Raw genomic sequence first — 16,780 nt, forward strand, 5'->3', positions numbered from 1 at the left:
GATTTAGTAAATTAAAATTTAATTTGAATTCTTAGGCTGTGAAAATGTCCAAATTAAGGCATCAAGGGAAGATACTTTCTCTGAAGAAAGGCTGCTGGCATCTGGGGTTCCTCTGTCATGTGGCAAGACACGCGGCTGGCATCTGTAGGTCCTTTGCTCATGGGTTTTGCTACTCTGAGCTCCTGGTTCCAGTGGCTTCCTTTCTGAGCTTCTGTGAGTCCTCTCAGCATCTCCAGTGCTTTTCTCTCTGAGCGCTGTGCTTTTTCTGCCTTTTATCCTTATAAAGGACTCCAGTAAAATGATTAAGAACCATCTTGAATGGGCTGGGTCCCATCTCAATTGAAATAACCTAACCAAAGTTCCCTTCTACAATAGGTCTGCACCAACAGGAATAGATTAAAAGAACTTGGCCTTTCCTGGGATATGTAACAACTTCCAAGCTACCACAGATGGGGTAGCAGGACACTGTCAGGGTCAAGCTTTTTGGGAATAGCACAGAGGAAAGAGGAAGCATTAGGTATCTTGGAGGGCTGACGTTCAGCAAGTAGAGGAGGGAGTGTAGTAACATCAGCTCCCTCATCTCTTTGATCCTCTTGACCTTCTACTATACCTTGGACCCTTTACCAAGTCTGAATCAATGTAGACTTCCTTTTTAAGTCACTCTACTCATTGAGAAATGCCCCATCCCCACCCCTATGGATTCAGTCACTTGGTGACATTCATTCAGCCATATTTGTTGTTTCTAATCCCTCTATGCTCTAACCTGCTGTTCTCCATAACAGCTCTTCCAAACATTTACTCCTATCTGTACATCCCTATTCTGAGCTTCTCACAGGTTATCTCCTGACTTTTGTACTTTGTAGACATAAGGCAACCCCCATGAGCTCCCTTGCCCTCTGCATCCCTCCCACCCTCTTAGCTTTTCATCCTCTTTACCAGTGGGGTGTCTGTGAGGAGAGGTGGTTGAGACCTCTCCCAGAGTCTAGGGAATGGGGCTTGGTGTGTATGAGGCAGGAGGAGAGTGACATTATATGGACAAATGTCAAGGAGTTGAGAATGTCGACACTTTTTAGAAAACTAGTACATGTAAGTGTGGTAGATTTTTTAGTAGTCAGGGGAAGGGGAACATGTTCTTAACCTTAATCCATTCCTGTGGGTATGTAAATAGAACCCGTTAAAGGTGTTTTTTAGTTAAGTGTGGCCAACTGAGTCGGGATGGGTCTTAATCCTACTACGGAGACCTCATAGAGAAGATCCTTGGAGAAGACCCATGAAGAGGAATAGGACGCTGAAGTCAGTAGAACCCAGAAGAGAAAGGAGAGGAGATTGTCATGTGACATGAAAGCTGAGGAATCCAAGGATTGCAGCTTACCAGAATGCCACCGACCTCTGAAGGAAGCAAGTCTTCTACCTCAGAAACCATAAGATGCTGTTTTGCCAAACAGTTGTTATAGCAGCATGGAAACTAAACAAGCGAAGTAGAAAAAGTCCATGGTGGAAAAACTCAACTGTGTGGTAGGTCAAGGGGAGCTCAATTCTACATGTTCAGGGTTTATTGTGTAGCTGGCCAAGCTGTGCTTGGTCAGGCTGTTAATTTTCTCATCATTTATGTTTTGGCCTTTTTATGATGTGTCGTTATTTCTGACCAGATAAAGGAGGGAACAAACCTCTATCCTGGCTTCAAGAGGACTCCTTGAGAAGAGAGCCCTTATCTGTTTTTTTTTTTTTTTTTTTTTTTTTTTTACTTTTTTGTTCCAAACCAGGGGACAATGCCTGGCATTTGGACCCACTAGAGAAATGCTTGCTAAAGAAGTATATTCCCGTTAGAATACTAAGTGTTTAACATTGCAATTTTCTTGAATGTAGTTCCTCATTCATTGTCTGTTTGGAGATCTTCCCAAACAGAGACCCGTTAAAAGTAAGCTCAGCTAAATTAGGTGTTTGCCTCTCAGTTTTTCTATTGGGCCCACTAGATTTATGTTGTGTGGCACAGGTGTTTTTAAATGCAATTTTATTGAGATACATTCACATACCGTTCCAGTATGTTTGGTATTTGCAAACCGCAGCAGCACCGTACTTCTCTGGTACCAAAATCAGTAGCTCCCAGTATCATCATGTAGTTGTGCATTTGTCGCCATAATCAATTTTAAAACATTTTTATTACTCCAAAAAAGAAAAGAAATAGTAAAAAAGAACACTCAAGACATCCCAACCGCATACCCCCCAATTAGTATTATTTTTTGTCTTTATTGTCATACTCCTCTGGATAAAGGGAGTGTCAGTCACAAGATTTTCACAGTCATCTGTCACACTGTAAAAATTAGTTTTACGATCATCAAAAATCAAGACTACTGGATTACAGTTCAACAGTTTCAGATATTTCCTTCTAGTTATTCTAATACACTATAAAATGAAAAGGACTATCTATATGATATTTATATAAAGTTGATTATAATGCATAAGAATAATCTCTTGACTCTATTTGAAATCTCTTAGCCACTGAAACTTGGTTTCATTTCTTTCCCCCCATTTGGTCAAGAAGGCTTTCTCAATCCCATGATGCCAGGGCTAGGCTCATGTCCCATGTTGCCAGGTAGATTTACACCCCTGGAAGTCATGTCCCATGTGGGGAGTAGGGTAACGTGGGACAGGCATTTTTGATCTTTATAACAGGGCATGGTGGCTTTGTAATAAGTCACTGTGGCTTAAGGCTGAACTACATTTCCCAGAATCCCTTTTCCTGTATGTTGCTAGTTAGATTCTGTCGGAATTTTGGATGGCAGGGTAAAGCAGCTGCTGTTCTGCTTTATGTGTTATGGCTTATCTGATGTCTCAGCCTATAGGTGTAGGGGATAGTTCCTGGTCCTGCAGCTGATTCACCTCCACCTGATACTCATTCTACTTCTCCGCTGGCTGGGACCAGGATCTGGGTTTAGCCTGGTGACACAGGGCTGTCTTCTACGGGATGGCCTCATCTCCAAGGTCAGAGGCAACAGGAGCTGATATGGTATCAGTTTGTCCTCCCAGGCTCCAGCTTGCTCTTGATCTTCCCCACTTTGCATCCATCTTCCCTTCCTGACTGCCTGCTCTGTGGACTTCAAGTTCAAACTCAGACACGATGACAACAGCCTTGCAGAGATGCTAAGTCATTTCCAAAATTGTGAGGCCAAATCCTTGCAATATATCTTTTTTTTTTTTCTTTTGCATGGGCAGGCACAGGGGATCGAACCCGGGTCTCTGACATGGCAGGCAGGAATTCTGCCACTGAGCCATCGTCGCACTGCCCTGCAATATATCTTTTAATGCATGTACATATATATCTCCCAGTGGTTCTGCTCAGGTTGAACCCTGGCTGATATACAGGATAATTCTTTTGTTAATATGAGGGAGGGGGTACTTAAAATATACTTCAAAAGTTGATTCTCTGCTTAATTATCTACATGTAGTGATGTCGGTTCTCTGTCATTTTTCTTAAGCCAGGAATACTAGAGCATATTATAACCTGACTCAGGAATAATCAGTGATCTCAACTTGCTTATTCGGTTTACAGGTAAATGGGGTGGGACTGAAACCTGATGGGTTTAACAGTTAACCTATCACATACCTTGGAGAATGTGATAATTGCTTGTTTCCCAGTTAGAGGATCCACCAGCTAGTAAGTTCCTTGTGAAAAGAGCCCTTATCTGTTTTCTTTACTACTTTATTAAAAACCAGGATACAAGGCCTGGTATTTGGTCTTCACTGAAGATGAACCATTCCTTGCTAAAGGAATGGTTATTCCCATTAGAATACAGATGTTTAACATAGGGATTTTCTTGAATGCAGTATCTTACTCTTTTTCTGTTTGAAGAACTCCTCACCCATCAAAACTAATTTCAGGCATTCCCTCCTTTAAGGAAGTTTTGTTGATAAACGTTTTCCTTTTTTGTATGCTGTATGGCAGGGGTCACATTTCAGTCTTTTTCCATGCGAGTATCCCATTATCAGCACCATTTGTTGAATTTTTGTTTGTTTTGGGAAGTGTGTGGGCCAGGAATCAAACCCAGGTCTCCCATATGGCAGGCAAGAATTCTACCACTCAACTACCCTTGCACTGCCAGCAAACTTCTTTTTAGTACTTATTTTATAACTAAAAGATTCCCCACCTTATGAGACTATGATCTGTAGCAGTAGATTTTCACCTGGGTTGTTTCTGTGTCCTGTAGTGTGTAATGCTGGACAAGGTAGAGAGCTGGCTTTTTTCAATTGAATATTATTATTTAGAGAATCTTACCAAAGTCCATAGGACTAAACTAGCTGTCATGGTTTGAAGGTGTATGTACCCTAGAAAATCATGTTCTTAAACTTAATCCACTCCTCTGGGTGTGAACCTCTATAAGTAGGACCTTTTGCTGAAGTTACTTAAGGTGTGACCCACCTCGATCAGGATGGGTCTTAATCCTATTACTGGAGTCCTTTATAAGAGAATTCAGAAAGAGAGCGAAAAAGCCACAGGACGCAAGAAGCTACCTCACTGAAACCTGGAAGAGAGAGAAGGGAGAGACCAGGAATCACGGCCCTGCTTTGCCATGTGACAGGGGCCGAGGATCCCCGGCAGCCACCCACAGAAAGCCACAGTCTTCGGGGAGAAAGCATCGCCTTGATAAAACCTTCAGCCCCAAAAGTGTAAGTTAATGAATTCCTATTGCTTAAGTCAATCCATTTTATGGCATTTGCTTGAGTAGCCTGCAAGACTAAAACATTAGCTTTAAAAATAAAATGAAGGCTAGTTCTACATAGCTAATCTTAGGTAAAGTGCTTAAATCTCTCAGAGAAATCTGCAACTTCTGACATTTGTTACTAGGGCCACGGCAGAAAAGAAGGTTAAGTTCATTTCTCCGTAAGTATATGTCATCAGCCCAGGCAAAACTGCAGAATTTTCCCTCTTGATGTTCAATGCTCAGGAGCCTTCAGGGGATAGTGAAGTTGGTTGGCATTAATCAGCCAAATGCCCTATACAAGAGCGCATCTAAATGCCATCTAAATTAGGTGTTCACATAGTTACAGACAATGGTGCAGGCAGTTGTCAAGGTCTGTGCACATAACTGAGAGCAGTGAGGATGGTTGAGCTTTGCCTCACCCACAGACATTTTTATAATGGACTTCCAGTGGGTTGTTCCCAAGATCCACAATGACGGCATTTATACATTGCGCAATGAGGGTGTAAATTACAGGCTTGTCCTCTTGGTGTTATTCCAGCATTCCCTCAGTGCAGTTTCATCATTGGGGGAATATGACCTACAAACCAATGGCTTTTGTCTTTTTTTTTTTCTTTCCAGGACTGAAAGTCATATTTTCTCGAAGGTCAAGGAGTTAAGTGACTCTAGATAGTCTTGTATATTTCTTGCATGCCCTGTTTTAGAGCTCTTCCTTAAAGACATGAATGTAACTAGATTTGAAAGAAAGCCTACTGTATTAAAAACACTCATTGAATTTCTCTTTATATAAAGACTTAGTAGGTAAACTTTTATCATGTATAAGCAGCTCTTTTAACTTGCCATAAGAGTTATTAGGCTTTGCCATGGAAACATAGGATTTTCTTTTATTTTTAACACTAAATGTTAATGAATTACCTCTACCTAATACTTAAAATAATGAAATCCCATTTGGTCAAATGGCAGCTTTTTAAAATGTCCATTTTCCCGACTAACTCTAATCCCCATTCTGATTAAAATTTATTTTTCCTCTAACACCCTCTCCCATTTCCTCTTCCCTCCCTGCCCTTCCTTAATATCCTGTCCCACTCCTGCTATTACCCAGGAAAGTAAGCTACTTTGTCACTGGACTTGGAAAATGTCATCTGTAGCTTTCTTCTGGACCCACGTCTTGTCCTTAACATCACATTCCAACTCTACCTACTGCATCGACGCAACCCCAATCTGTGATTCTGCCCCAGGACCTTGATTTTAGTTTCTCCCAAATCAAGTTGTAGTTCACTCACATGTCCCCTTCCCACTCCTGAGTTGAAATAGCTGCATTTCTGTGCCGCTCTAGGCTCTCTGTGAAGGGACAGTCCTGACTTAAACAGCACTGCACAATGCTGTTTCTGCCTAATGTGTTCTCCTCAAACAAATCTAGTGTTCTTCCCCAGGTTAGTCTACAAAGCATTTTATTAAATGGCTAACCTCTACATCCTCTGCTTATCTAGTTGGTATTAAATTTTCCTTTCGTTGTGAATGACCAGAGAATTTTCTAAAATAGTTTGATTATATGAATATAATGTAAAGTTAATCATGTTACATAGAAGCCTACTGCTTATGGTAACGAATAATTAAATACCTAAAATTAATGGATAATATATGATTGTTGTTAAAAAAAATCTGAGTAATAGGTCATTTGGAATATCATGCAAGTACAAATTTTAGGTTTTTTGAAGCAAATAAGAAAAATCACAACATGCTTTACTTTAGTGTAAAAATCAATTTATTATACAACGCTCATACAGAATGCTTTCTATCTTTAAAGAAAAATGGCTTCTCCTGCCTCCCTGTCCACCCCAATCATGATACTATGTTCTTAAGATATAAGTACTTTAAAAAGAAAACAAAAAGTGATATCCTTATTTTACAAATAAAGCTCCCAGGAATACTCATAAACCAATATGAAAATATTGGAAAGAAATAGAAAGGTCTCTCACATGCTAAATGCTGTTCTACCTATCACAGTAAATACCATTTTGCCTTAAAAATAAGAAATACCTCTCTGACGGTTTCAGGAAGGACTTTACTTCCCAGTATGCCTAAAATAGTTTGATGGGTTTAGAAATTCTATGTCTACTTCCATTCAATAAGCATTCCATTTTAATTTTTCAGATTAGAAATTGGGCTAATTATTAACAGATCCATAATCATTCAAGTGACTTCATTCCCACCAGTAAGAGGAAATTCATTTGGGAAAAAAATTCCATTTGTTTCTTTGAACAGATTATACAGATTTATAATAATTTTTACAGTTCTGTTTTAGGCAAACCATACTAAAACACTTATGTTCTTTAAAGTTACAACCCTTAACAACAGGCTCAAATATTTACCTGATTGAGTTTTTGTGGCTAAGATGTGTATTCTTGTCAGCCCTTGAATGGTTTAAGGCTATAAGTTTTTTTGACCTTCACGAAAATCAAAGACCAAACTGGAAATAAACACCCTGAAGCTTCTAACTAGATCTCTGCATTAGCTTGAAGGAATAAACGACCAAGTTCTTCACTTTGATCTGGAGGTTTCAAGATGCCTCGTCCTGACAGCTGCTTGACTCTGTCCTGTATAGGATGACCTACCCTCCTCGTTAGACAGGAATGAAACACCTGAAAGCACCCTAAATTGCGATGTGATGCTGAGTGCGGTACTTTAAGGCCTCATTGACAACAAAGAATAGGCTGAACGGATGAATGACCTGTGATGCCTGTCTGCTCACTCTCTATATCTCACTTCTACATGGAATGCACTTTGGTAACAGATTTTAGCCCAAGCTCCAGACCTAAAGCTGATTTAGAGTCCACTTTCCCCAGGGGCCTTAGTCCAATTTGTGTTTTGTCATAGAAAAGCAAAGACAGCCAGACTCCAGGCCAGCCCTTTTTGAACTGCTTGGAAAGAATACATCGAAAACAGTTATAAGGTGATGATGAGCAAATTAATTTTAGAAAACTATTTAGAAAAATAAATCTGAGAGTACGTGGACATCAGAAGGAAGATGTCTGCTCAGTAGAAATGGATCAACCAGCAGAGAAGGTGCTGTCCCAGGGTACCAGTCTCTCACCCTGAAGATTACTAAGAGTAAGTCACCTTTCAAAAAGTGCGCCAAAATCCTGAGAAGGGTAGTTTACGTGAATTAAAAATTAGAAAAGTCCATACAAGTTTTGTTTTGTTTGCTTTATTTAAAGAGGAAAGTCATTTTAAAATAAGCGCTCAGGAAAAATGGCAAGCTAGGGACAGAAAGGCCCTTAGCCCATAATGTGAGTATCTTTCCAGTACATATGCATTTGATGTCAACTTTATGACCTAGAAACTTACTTTAAAAAGAAGTCGGAAAGGAGATAAAATGTCATGGTTGGCAAGTCTCATAATAGGGTATAAATTTACCTTCATCAAATCTTCAGAAAATATTCTGTTTCCATTCTCAGTACAGGTTAATAGTAAATGATAGTCCAATATTTGGGGAGGAGGGACTCCTCCCCCCAAAAAGAGAGTGTCACTCTTTTGCTTTTGTGCTTGGTTCTCAGTAGAGATGGCAATACCTGAGCAGGGAGAGGATGTGCTGAGTTTGCCAACTGGGTGATTTTCACTGTGGCTCATCACCAGCCCGTGGCTCAGTGGTAGAATCTTTCCAGTTTCAAAAACTTAACCTGCAAAGGGCATAGCAGGTATTTGGGATAAAAGTGACAAGTAGGTTCACAAGCAGGGGTTGACAGTGTCTGCTTTGCCCCTCTGCTCCATTAATGCTGATGGGTAACTATCCAGAGGCATGCGTGTTCTTGGGAGAAGAGCAGATCGGACTCTAGCCCCTATTCAAAGAGGAAATGGGTAGCCAGATTCAGACTGCTTTTAGCACGGAGCATGATGGCTGTCTTTCCTAACATAGACTAAATAACCTGGGAATTAAACATGAATACATGAATAATTGAGGAAATAAAATTAAAACTGAGGAACAATTCCTACCCAAAGCTCCTGAGTTATGAGGATTTGGCAGATGATGTCTTTGAAAAACTAATTTTCAAAATAAAATATAAACATTTCATCACTATATCACTAAACTTAGAATCAGGAATCGTTGTGGGAGTTTGACAGAAAGACTCTGACTTAGAGAAGTTTTGTTAGATTTTTCCTTCTTGTATTTATGATTCCATTTTAATATGTTCTGGGGTTGATTCCTACCGGAATAGATGTACTGATAATGCACTGGCAGTTATTGCTTAATGTAGATTAAAGCACACCCTGTTTTTAGAAGATAGTTAGCTTTTTAGTTTAAACATTTTCATTGAACAAAACTAACTTTTTATCTGAAGACTTGCTGTGGGGAAGAATGTTCATGTTTACTAGCTTCGTATCTATATAAATTTCTATAATGAAAGTATTTGGGGAGGGGCTGAGCCATGAGTGGGAAGGGAGGGAGAGGGCAGTGGCACCAATTATGAGGTCTACAGAGTTCAGCATCATCTCGGCGCTGACCAAAGGCTTTAGTGAACATGTTAGCCTAATAGCAATATATTAATACATTCTGGTAGAAATGATTTATAAATGCAAAGGAAATTAGTTTATACTAAAGACATATATAACTTTCAATTCAGTCTTTGCTTTAAAACAAGCGAATCTGTTAGGCTATTATATGTGCTTTTTCTGCTATTCATTTTATTGCGCTTTCTTGTTGGCCACTCCGTTAGTTGCTGTGATGTAGGTTTTGGAGAAACCATTCTTAACTTCTTTCCCTGCAGGTAGCTCTTCCATATCTTTCTTCATTGGCTTTTTCCGGTATGTCTGTTTTGAAGAGAAAGGGATTCTTTAAAAGACCTTGTCTTTAACACTGTCTATAGGTTAAAGCAGTGTGTAATTTTTTTTTGGGGGGGGGGCGGTATTGAAATTTCTAATAAAAATTTCTGCTCTTTCGTAATATTACCATTTTTAAACCTCTGGTTAAAGATAAAAACAGGATAAAAACCACGACAAATGCATCAATTTCAATGAAAGGTTTTTTTCACTTTAACTACATTAGGTTAAGATTTATGTATTATGAGATCAGCACTCAAATTATTTGGCATTAGTTGCTTACTTCGAATGATAAACTTAAAAAAAAAATAAAATTGAAGTGAGAAAGTACTAGTATTTTAAAAGTACCAGGACCTGGGATTCTGGCTTGATTTATTTTTTGGCATACTTTTCTTATTCTGACAAAATATCAGTCTTAAACTCTGAGGGCTGAGCAGGAAGATTTTTTTCCCTTTACAAGTTTGTTTTACTTGGCTTCTTCCTAAGCAGTTATTGCTGTTTTTTTTTTTTTTTAAAGCAATGTCGTCATTAAGGTCCAAGACTGAAATGATATATTCAAGTTACAAAGGACTAAGATTCAATTCTCTGAACCAGAAGGTGGGGTTAAGCTTTACTGGGCCATTACCTACCCCTGCTGGGCTACTTGCTTCTCTTCAAATTTTAACAGTAAGCACTGAAATGACTCCGTTAGCCTTCCTTTTTTTGTGGCTTTGATTCCAACAATGGCTATTTCTTTAGAAATTCTCAAAAGAAACTTTTATCTCTTTATAAAAGACAAAGCCTACCCAGTCCAAGAGCTTAAACGCTGTCAAAAGTTCAGTTCCCACAGTTGTACTTTGTGTGAAACTGTTACGGGTTAACTTTCAGCAAATGCAAGCTAAAATGTCCATTTTCTACACTTATACTCTGCAAAATCACCATAAGTTAACTTTCAGCAAATGGAAACTAAAATAAGAAATCACTTCTTCTTTGACAAAGGAAACACAACTGAATACAATTTCAAAAGTATCGTTTGGAATAGAAATATATGCTTTTTTTTTCATGAAGCTTTTTATTTTTCCTGTCCACAAAAGAGAGCAATTTAAAATCTACGATCACCTCAGGACTGTGCTCTCTTACTATTTTCATCAGTTCTTGTACAATAGAGTCATTTTGACAGTGTGTACTGAAGCTCTCTTCCATTTAAATTGTTAATTAAAAAGAAAATGACACAATAAAAAGTAAATGTGACCTTTCCACCCTGGTTTGCCTGAAAGGATTTTTCCCAAATAAACTGTGAGCCTGTAACATTACTGTAACAGATATGGTAATAACTTGTAAATATTAAAATCCATTAACTCATGTTTTCTTTTTTCCTTTCATATAAATTTCTTGGATCTGTATTATTATACAAAGTGATTAAATTTCAGATGTCAAACTTGGGTTGTATGGTCCAAAGACATGACGCAAATGAAGAACTGAATGTCTAATCCAATGATATTTTTGATAAATCTTTATATGCATACACTGAAAAATGTTTAATAGAATTCCTAGTAGATTAATAAGGTGGCTATTCTTTGAGGAGTTAGAATGGATGTTTAGGCTTTGTTCTACATCTCTGTTATAGGTATTTATCAACAAGCATGTATACTGTAATTTTTAATCAGTAAAACTAAATGAATATATAAGACAAACGTGCACAATTTTTTTAAAATATTTTACATTCAATTTTACCATGAAATCTTTACATTCCACTTACCTGGACATAAAAATTTAAGAACAGGATGACTAACGTGAGCATATACGACGACTGAAAGATGAGGCAGCCGAAGGGAAAGCCGCAGGGTCTGACGACAGCACTCATGGTGTGCGTGATGGTGAGTACAAACTGGACCTGCCGGGGTGGAAAAGGAAGAGCTGGGAGGTGCCCGGGCTCTCAGAGCCACGGGAAACCACCTTGAAGGTTTATCAATTTAGAAGCCCACTGCTATTACTCCCTAAGTTTTGCAGGAAAAATAAAAGAGCTAAAGCATTCCTCTATTCTATTCAGAAATTTTATTTGAAATTAGTACATATATAAAATTGCCTTTTATTAACTTTCTCTTGGAAAAGTAGGAATTATCTGATACATTAATTTAGAAAGTATTCATCTACATTTCAAACAAAGGCACTTCCCATTATAAGGAAATTGTATGCACAGAGATCATTTTAACACAAAAGGGTTAATTCTTAAGCTATTTTGGAGAAAAATAAGAAGGCTCAACACACATAAAAAGCATGACTTCTGGGACTGGATTTCTGTTTTCCATCCCCCATACGAGAGAACACTTAGATGCTTTCCCGTGGAGAAGTGCAGGCAGGGCGAAGGTTAACATACCAGTTGGGCCTGTGTGAGGTATTTCTTCCACCAGAGGTACTTGTGCATGGACGGAAACACAGAGAGCCCATAGTAGGAGTACATAAGGATGTGGATGAAGCTGTTCAGTGTCGGTCCAAAGAAACCTATGAGAGTACAGGATGCAAATTACTGCTCTCCTAGAAAGTAGGACTGTTCATTCTTCCTTGTCAAACGAGAGGCCTCTTGTGCATCACAGTTGAAAATGAATGAACAAGTCATACTCTAGAATTCAGCAAAACTCTCCACAACTCTCCACTTAGTCTCACGAAGTAACAATATGTATATGTACAGACCTGAATAAGCTTTCATGTACCTCCCTAGACTTGGAGGCACCTTTCCCAGGTGTCACAGAGGATGCAAATCCCAAAGGAAGTAGGAAAGAAACTACTGAAGTTTCCCAGACCACTGTTACCTGTTAACTAAGATGATTATCTTCTTTGTCTCTGACAGGTATAAAAGCCACTTGAAAAATCACTAAGGGGAGACTGATTTGGGAAGGGAATCTCCCATCCTCCTGCTGGCCTAAATAAACTTTTTTCCTCCTCAGCCCCTTTTGGTGCAACTTTCATTGACTGTACCCAGCAACAAATCTAGATTTGGGAGTGCCCCATCTATACCAGCAGGTAATTCCTGATTTTGAAAACATTTTGCTGTCTCTTCAAATTGTCATTACTAGTAGCTATGAGCCCTTTTGATTATAGAAAGACTTAAAAGTACATAGCTGAATAGGGTGCTAGAGAGAGAAAATTATGTTCTTTATAGTTAAGTAAATAAAATCCATTTGGCGCGTGGGCATGGAGGGGGTTGAGGGGGGTTTGCAAAAAACAAGGAGATGCTGGAGAATATGAGGGGATGGGGGAGAGAGGGGCAGCCCAGCAGAGAGCAGAGGTTGGGACTGAGGAGAATCTGGCCAGTGAGACCTTCCCAGCACTCGGCCATCTAACAGAGTTTTAAGAAAAGGTGTAACAGAGAAATCAGGATTTAAGGGATGATTTCGATTACTGAATCGTTATATAGATATTCCTTTTTGCTTTCTGGTATGTTTGAGTGGACAGAGGGAAGTACCTGAAATATCTGGATTGTAATCCAGCTGCCTTGATCTGTGATGATTGTATAGCCTTTATCTTCTGCTGCTGTGATTATAAAACCTTTTTGATTAACTTTTATTTGTACCCAGTTATGCAGTTTTCCAACTTTAGAGCCTTATAATCACCAAAAACAGCCCCTAACGTTTGTTAATGAAAGGTCCTGTGTTGTGGAGCTTGCCACAGGCTATCAGAATGAGCCAAGTCAGCCGGCAGCCATTAACTCCCAGTGAGGCAGTCATGTACACCAGCCGGCTGACACTGACTCTAAGTGAGACCATGTATACTAGCCGGAAGGTCCCTTGCGCATGCGCAGCATAAGGGCCAATGAGTCAGTAAAAACATGTCTCTGTCTAGCCCAAATATGGTTAAACTCCTAACTTGCTTGATGATTGGTCCACAGTGCCTTACCTGAACGTTTCTGCATCTTGCTATGTATAAAACCTGTAGCTGCTTGTACCTCCTTTGTCCCAACTCGCCATGGCACCTGCAAAGCTTTGTGTCCTGCTGTGCAGCTGAATAAAATGATTCAAGTCTGACCTCCAGTGTTGTGTCCTGTTTTGGAAGCCTCTTGGCTGAAGGCTGCGCCCCAGAGCCAGGGGTGCAACAGCTTGCTGGTGCCAAAACAGGGACTTGACTGAACTGGTGCTACCTGTGACACCGGATCAGATGCCTCAGGTTCCCGGTCTTCACTGTTGGATCGGCTAGACCCTCGGATGGCCAGCATTCGTCCACCCGTTAAGTGGACCCGAGATGACTGACCAGTCGGGCGACAGAGACACCTGGAGATGGTTGGGCCTCTGCCAGCTTGAACCATTCCTGTCAGGAGCACTGGTCTGTTATCTGTCTGATTGTGGATCCACCTGACTGGGTGAGTAGATCTGTTCTGGGGGACACCCTGGACCCTCCGAATAAAACTGGAATTGGGTCCTCTGTTAAACTGTTCTGCTGTGTAAAAACTGTTCTGTAACTAACCTGTGTTTAAGTGGGAAATAGCCAGTCCTCTCCAGGAGACGGGGAACCTATCATGCCCCTAGAACATATGTTGCAAAATTGGTCAAAACTAGGAAAGGGAAGGTCCAAGAGAAAAATGGTTAAATACTGTAATGTATCATGGCCAAAATATGATACTGCTGGTCTGCCAAAATGGTTACCAAAAGGGTCTTTTGATATGAATTTGTTAAATGTTTGGCTAGATGAAACTGGAAAGTCTGAGGAAGAGTCTTACCATATGGTTTTCAGGAATGCCTCCTATGGCTTCCAATTCAATTCCCTCCCATGTAGTCCTTCTGAGTCTTTGTGAAAATCGCCGGCCTGCTGAGGCCTGCAGTCCTTCTATGGTGCCAGCTGCCCAACCCTCAGCTCCTGGTGAGTCTTCCAGTTCCCCACCGCCTTACCCATCGGCCTCAACCTCCGAAAAACCCAATCCAGGGTCAACTAGATTGTATCCCTTAGTCCCTGTAACCAAGTTAATTCCCTTTGCTGGGACAGGGAGTGCTCCAGTCATGGTTTGGCTATATTTGCATCAGGCATGGGGACTGTGGGAGATAGCCAAGCTAGATGAATTAAAGGATAAGTTCTCTACCCAGCCCCGACTGGTGGTAGAAACTATCCGAACTCTCTTCACCATTCATAAGCCAACCTGGGAGAATCTGAAGGCCTTGGCTAGTTTGGTATTTTTGGAAGTAGAAATCTCCCAAACTGTTTCAAATACCCACTGACTAGGGAGCTCCCAAGCCAACCTCATCCTCTGTGGGCCTGTGGATGACCAGTTTAATTGGGAGGTCAATCTGGACTGGGATTTTAACGATGTCTCCGCTGTTGAGCACCTGGCTCATTTTCCAGACCTCTTCTTATGGGGCTTAGAATCCAGCACAGTTCACACCAACAGCTGGTCCCAGGTAGAGGAATGTTATCAGGATGAAAAAGAAACCCCAACCCAGTTCTTCCAGAGACTCAGACATGCGGTCCGCACCCATACCAGTGAAGATCCTGATGGCCCAGCAGCTGAGCCAATTTTAAAACACCTGTTCTTAACCCACTCTGTCCCAACAGCCGTCAAAAATTAACTGAACTGCCTGGTGGGGTCAGAAACAAGCGGCCCGCTATTTTAGAAGAAGCTCAGAAAAGCTTTCAGAATAGGTTGCTAGAAAAACAAAAGGGCTGGAAGGCCTGGTAATGGCGGTCCAAGCCTTCAATCAGGGAAACAGAGGTGGCCAACAGCTAACTGTCAGCTTCCGGGAAATGGCCATCAGTTGAAAGGTGGAGAGGGAGGCCACCCCCTCCTGGCACCCAACGAATGTGCCTACTGCAAACAAACTGGCCACTGGAAAACCTCCTGCCTGGCCAAGCAGCACAGGGGATCAGGGCACGGGACCTTTCCAGAAAAAATCCCTGACCAGGAAAACCAGCATACCCTGGCACAGGGAGCTCCCCAGGCCCGACATAACCTAATTACGGCCCTCATGGAGGAAGAAGATGAATGACAGGGTCAGGAGCCCAGACCACCTGCTGAGCCCCTAGTGAACTTGCAGGCAGCCAGAAAAACTTTGTCATTTCTCATAGACACTGGTGTCTCCATATCTGTCGTCTACCAGCCCCTCGTAGTACCTGTAAAATCCACCTTATCAGTCCAGCGGGCCACAGGAAGCCTAGCGGCGTCCCTTTTCAAGAGCACCCCGTCTACAGTCCAACTCTTGGGGAAACCAAAAATAACTTTCTGTACTTACCTGAGGCCCACCTCAATCTAATGGGCAGAGACCACCTGTGTGAGACTCAAGTGCTCATCTCCTGTGATGAGCACAATGAGTTACAATGGCCACATCATTGTAACTTTTCAGCAGGGAAAAGACTTCTGGAGAGGGTCATTTCACCCCAGCCCAGTCACAGTCACCTTCCTGTCCTTGGTCTCTAACCAAATCAACCTCAAGTCTGGGAAACAGGACTCCCTGGACCAGTTGTCACTCGCTTCCATCCGCATCACTCTCAAGTCGGGAGCTCAACCCGTTCGACTTTGCCAGCCTCTTCTCCACAGTAACCTTATCCCCGGCCTCCTGGAAGTCATCTCCTGCCTGCTTGAGGAGAAGTCCTAGAACCATGCCCTGTTCCTGACAGTCCATGGAACACTCCCATCCTAGCCATCAAAAAACCGAACGGTGAAGTCTGCATGGTCCATAACCTAAGAACAGTCGATGGCTGGACAGCACATCTCCTGTAGCTGGTTCTGGACCCCCTATACTCAGCACCTTGAGCCCCCAACTTCACTACTACACGGTGTTAGTTCTGAAGGATGCCGCCTTCTGCATTCCAGTGAACGGTGAAAGCCATCCCATCTTCGTATTCACCTAATTCTCTCAGCCTGATCGCCCTCTCCGAGCCACCTGGGCCGGATTGTCCCAAAGATTCAAAAACTCTCCTGTTTTGGTCAGCCAAGCTCTGGCTGCTGATCTCCAAGAATGGGACTGTTCACCTGAACGCATACTTCTTCAGTATGTAGATGATCTGCTCCTGGCTTCTCCTACCGATTCTGCCTATGCTCAGGCCACCATCTCTCTGCTAAATTTCCTATGCAAATGAGGTTACTGGGTGTCCCAGAAAAAGGCTCAAATCACTCAAACCAAAGTCTGATTCCTCGGGCACAACCTTGACCAAGGAAAACGCCTACTCACCCCTGAACAGGTACAGGCCATCTGCAATATCCCTATCCTATCCACAACAAAAGAACTCAAGTCCTTTCTTGGCCTAACTGGCTACTATCAACTCTGGATCTGGGACTGTGGAACTGTGGTCAAGCCCCTTTACAA

General features: G+C 41.4%; 1 protein-coding gene across 3 annotated transcripts in view; it reads right to left on the bottom strand.

Annotated features, from left to right (window-relative positions):
- Nucleotides 1-6,451: 6,451 nt before the first annotated feature.
- The window catches only part of ELOVL2 (ELOVL fatty acid elongase 2), a 107,637-nt gene continuing 97,308 nt past the window's right edge, over nucleotides 6,452-16,780 (bottom strand). For all 3 annotated transcript variants that reach the window (XM_077143605.1, XM_077143603.1, XM_077143604.1), the window contains 3 exons: nucleotides 11,872-11,996; nucleotides 11,254-11,388; nucleotides 6,452-9,506 (listed from right to left, as the gene is read on the bottom strand). In XM_077143605.1, the coding sequence (XP_076999720.1) occupies nucleotides 9,381-9,506; nucleotides 11,254-11,388; nucleotides 11,872-11,996 (386 nt within the window). In that variant the 3' untranslated portion in view covers nucleotides 6,452-9,380. The remainder of the gene's footprint in view (nucleotides 9,507-11,253; nucleotides 11,389-11,871; nucleotides 11,997-16,780) is intronic.

Source organism: Tamandua tetradactyla, chromosome 25 (genome assembly GCF_023851605.1).
Source record: "Tamandua tetradactyla isolate mTamTet1 chromosome 25, mTamTet1.pri, whole genome shotgun sequence".
Lineage (NCBI taxonomy): Eukaryota > Metazoa > Chordata > Mammalia > Pilosa > Myrmecophagidae > Tamandua > Tamandua tetradactyla.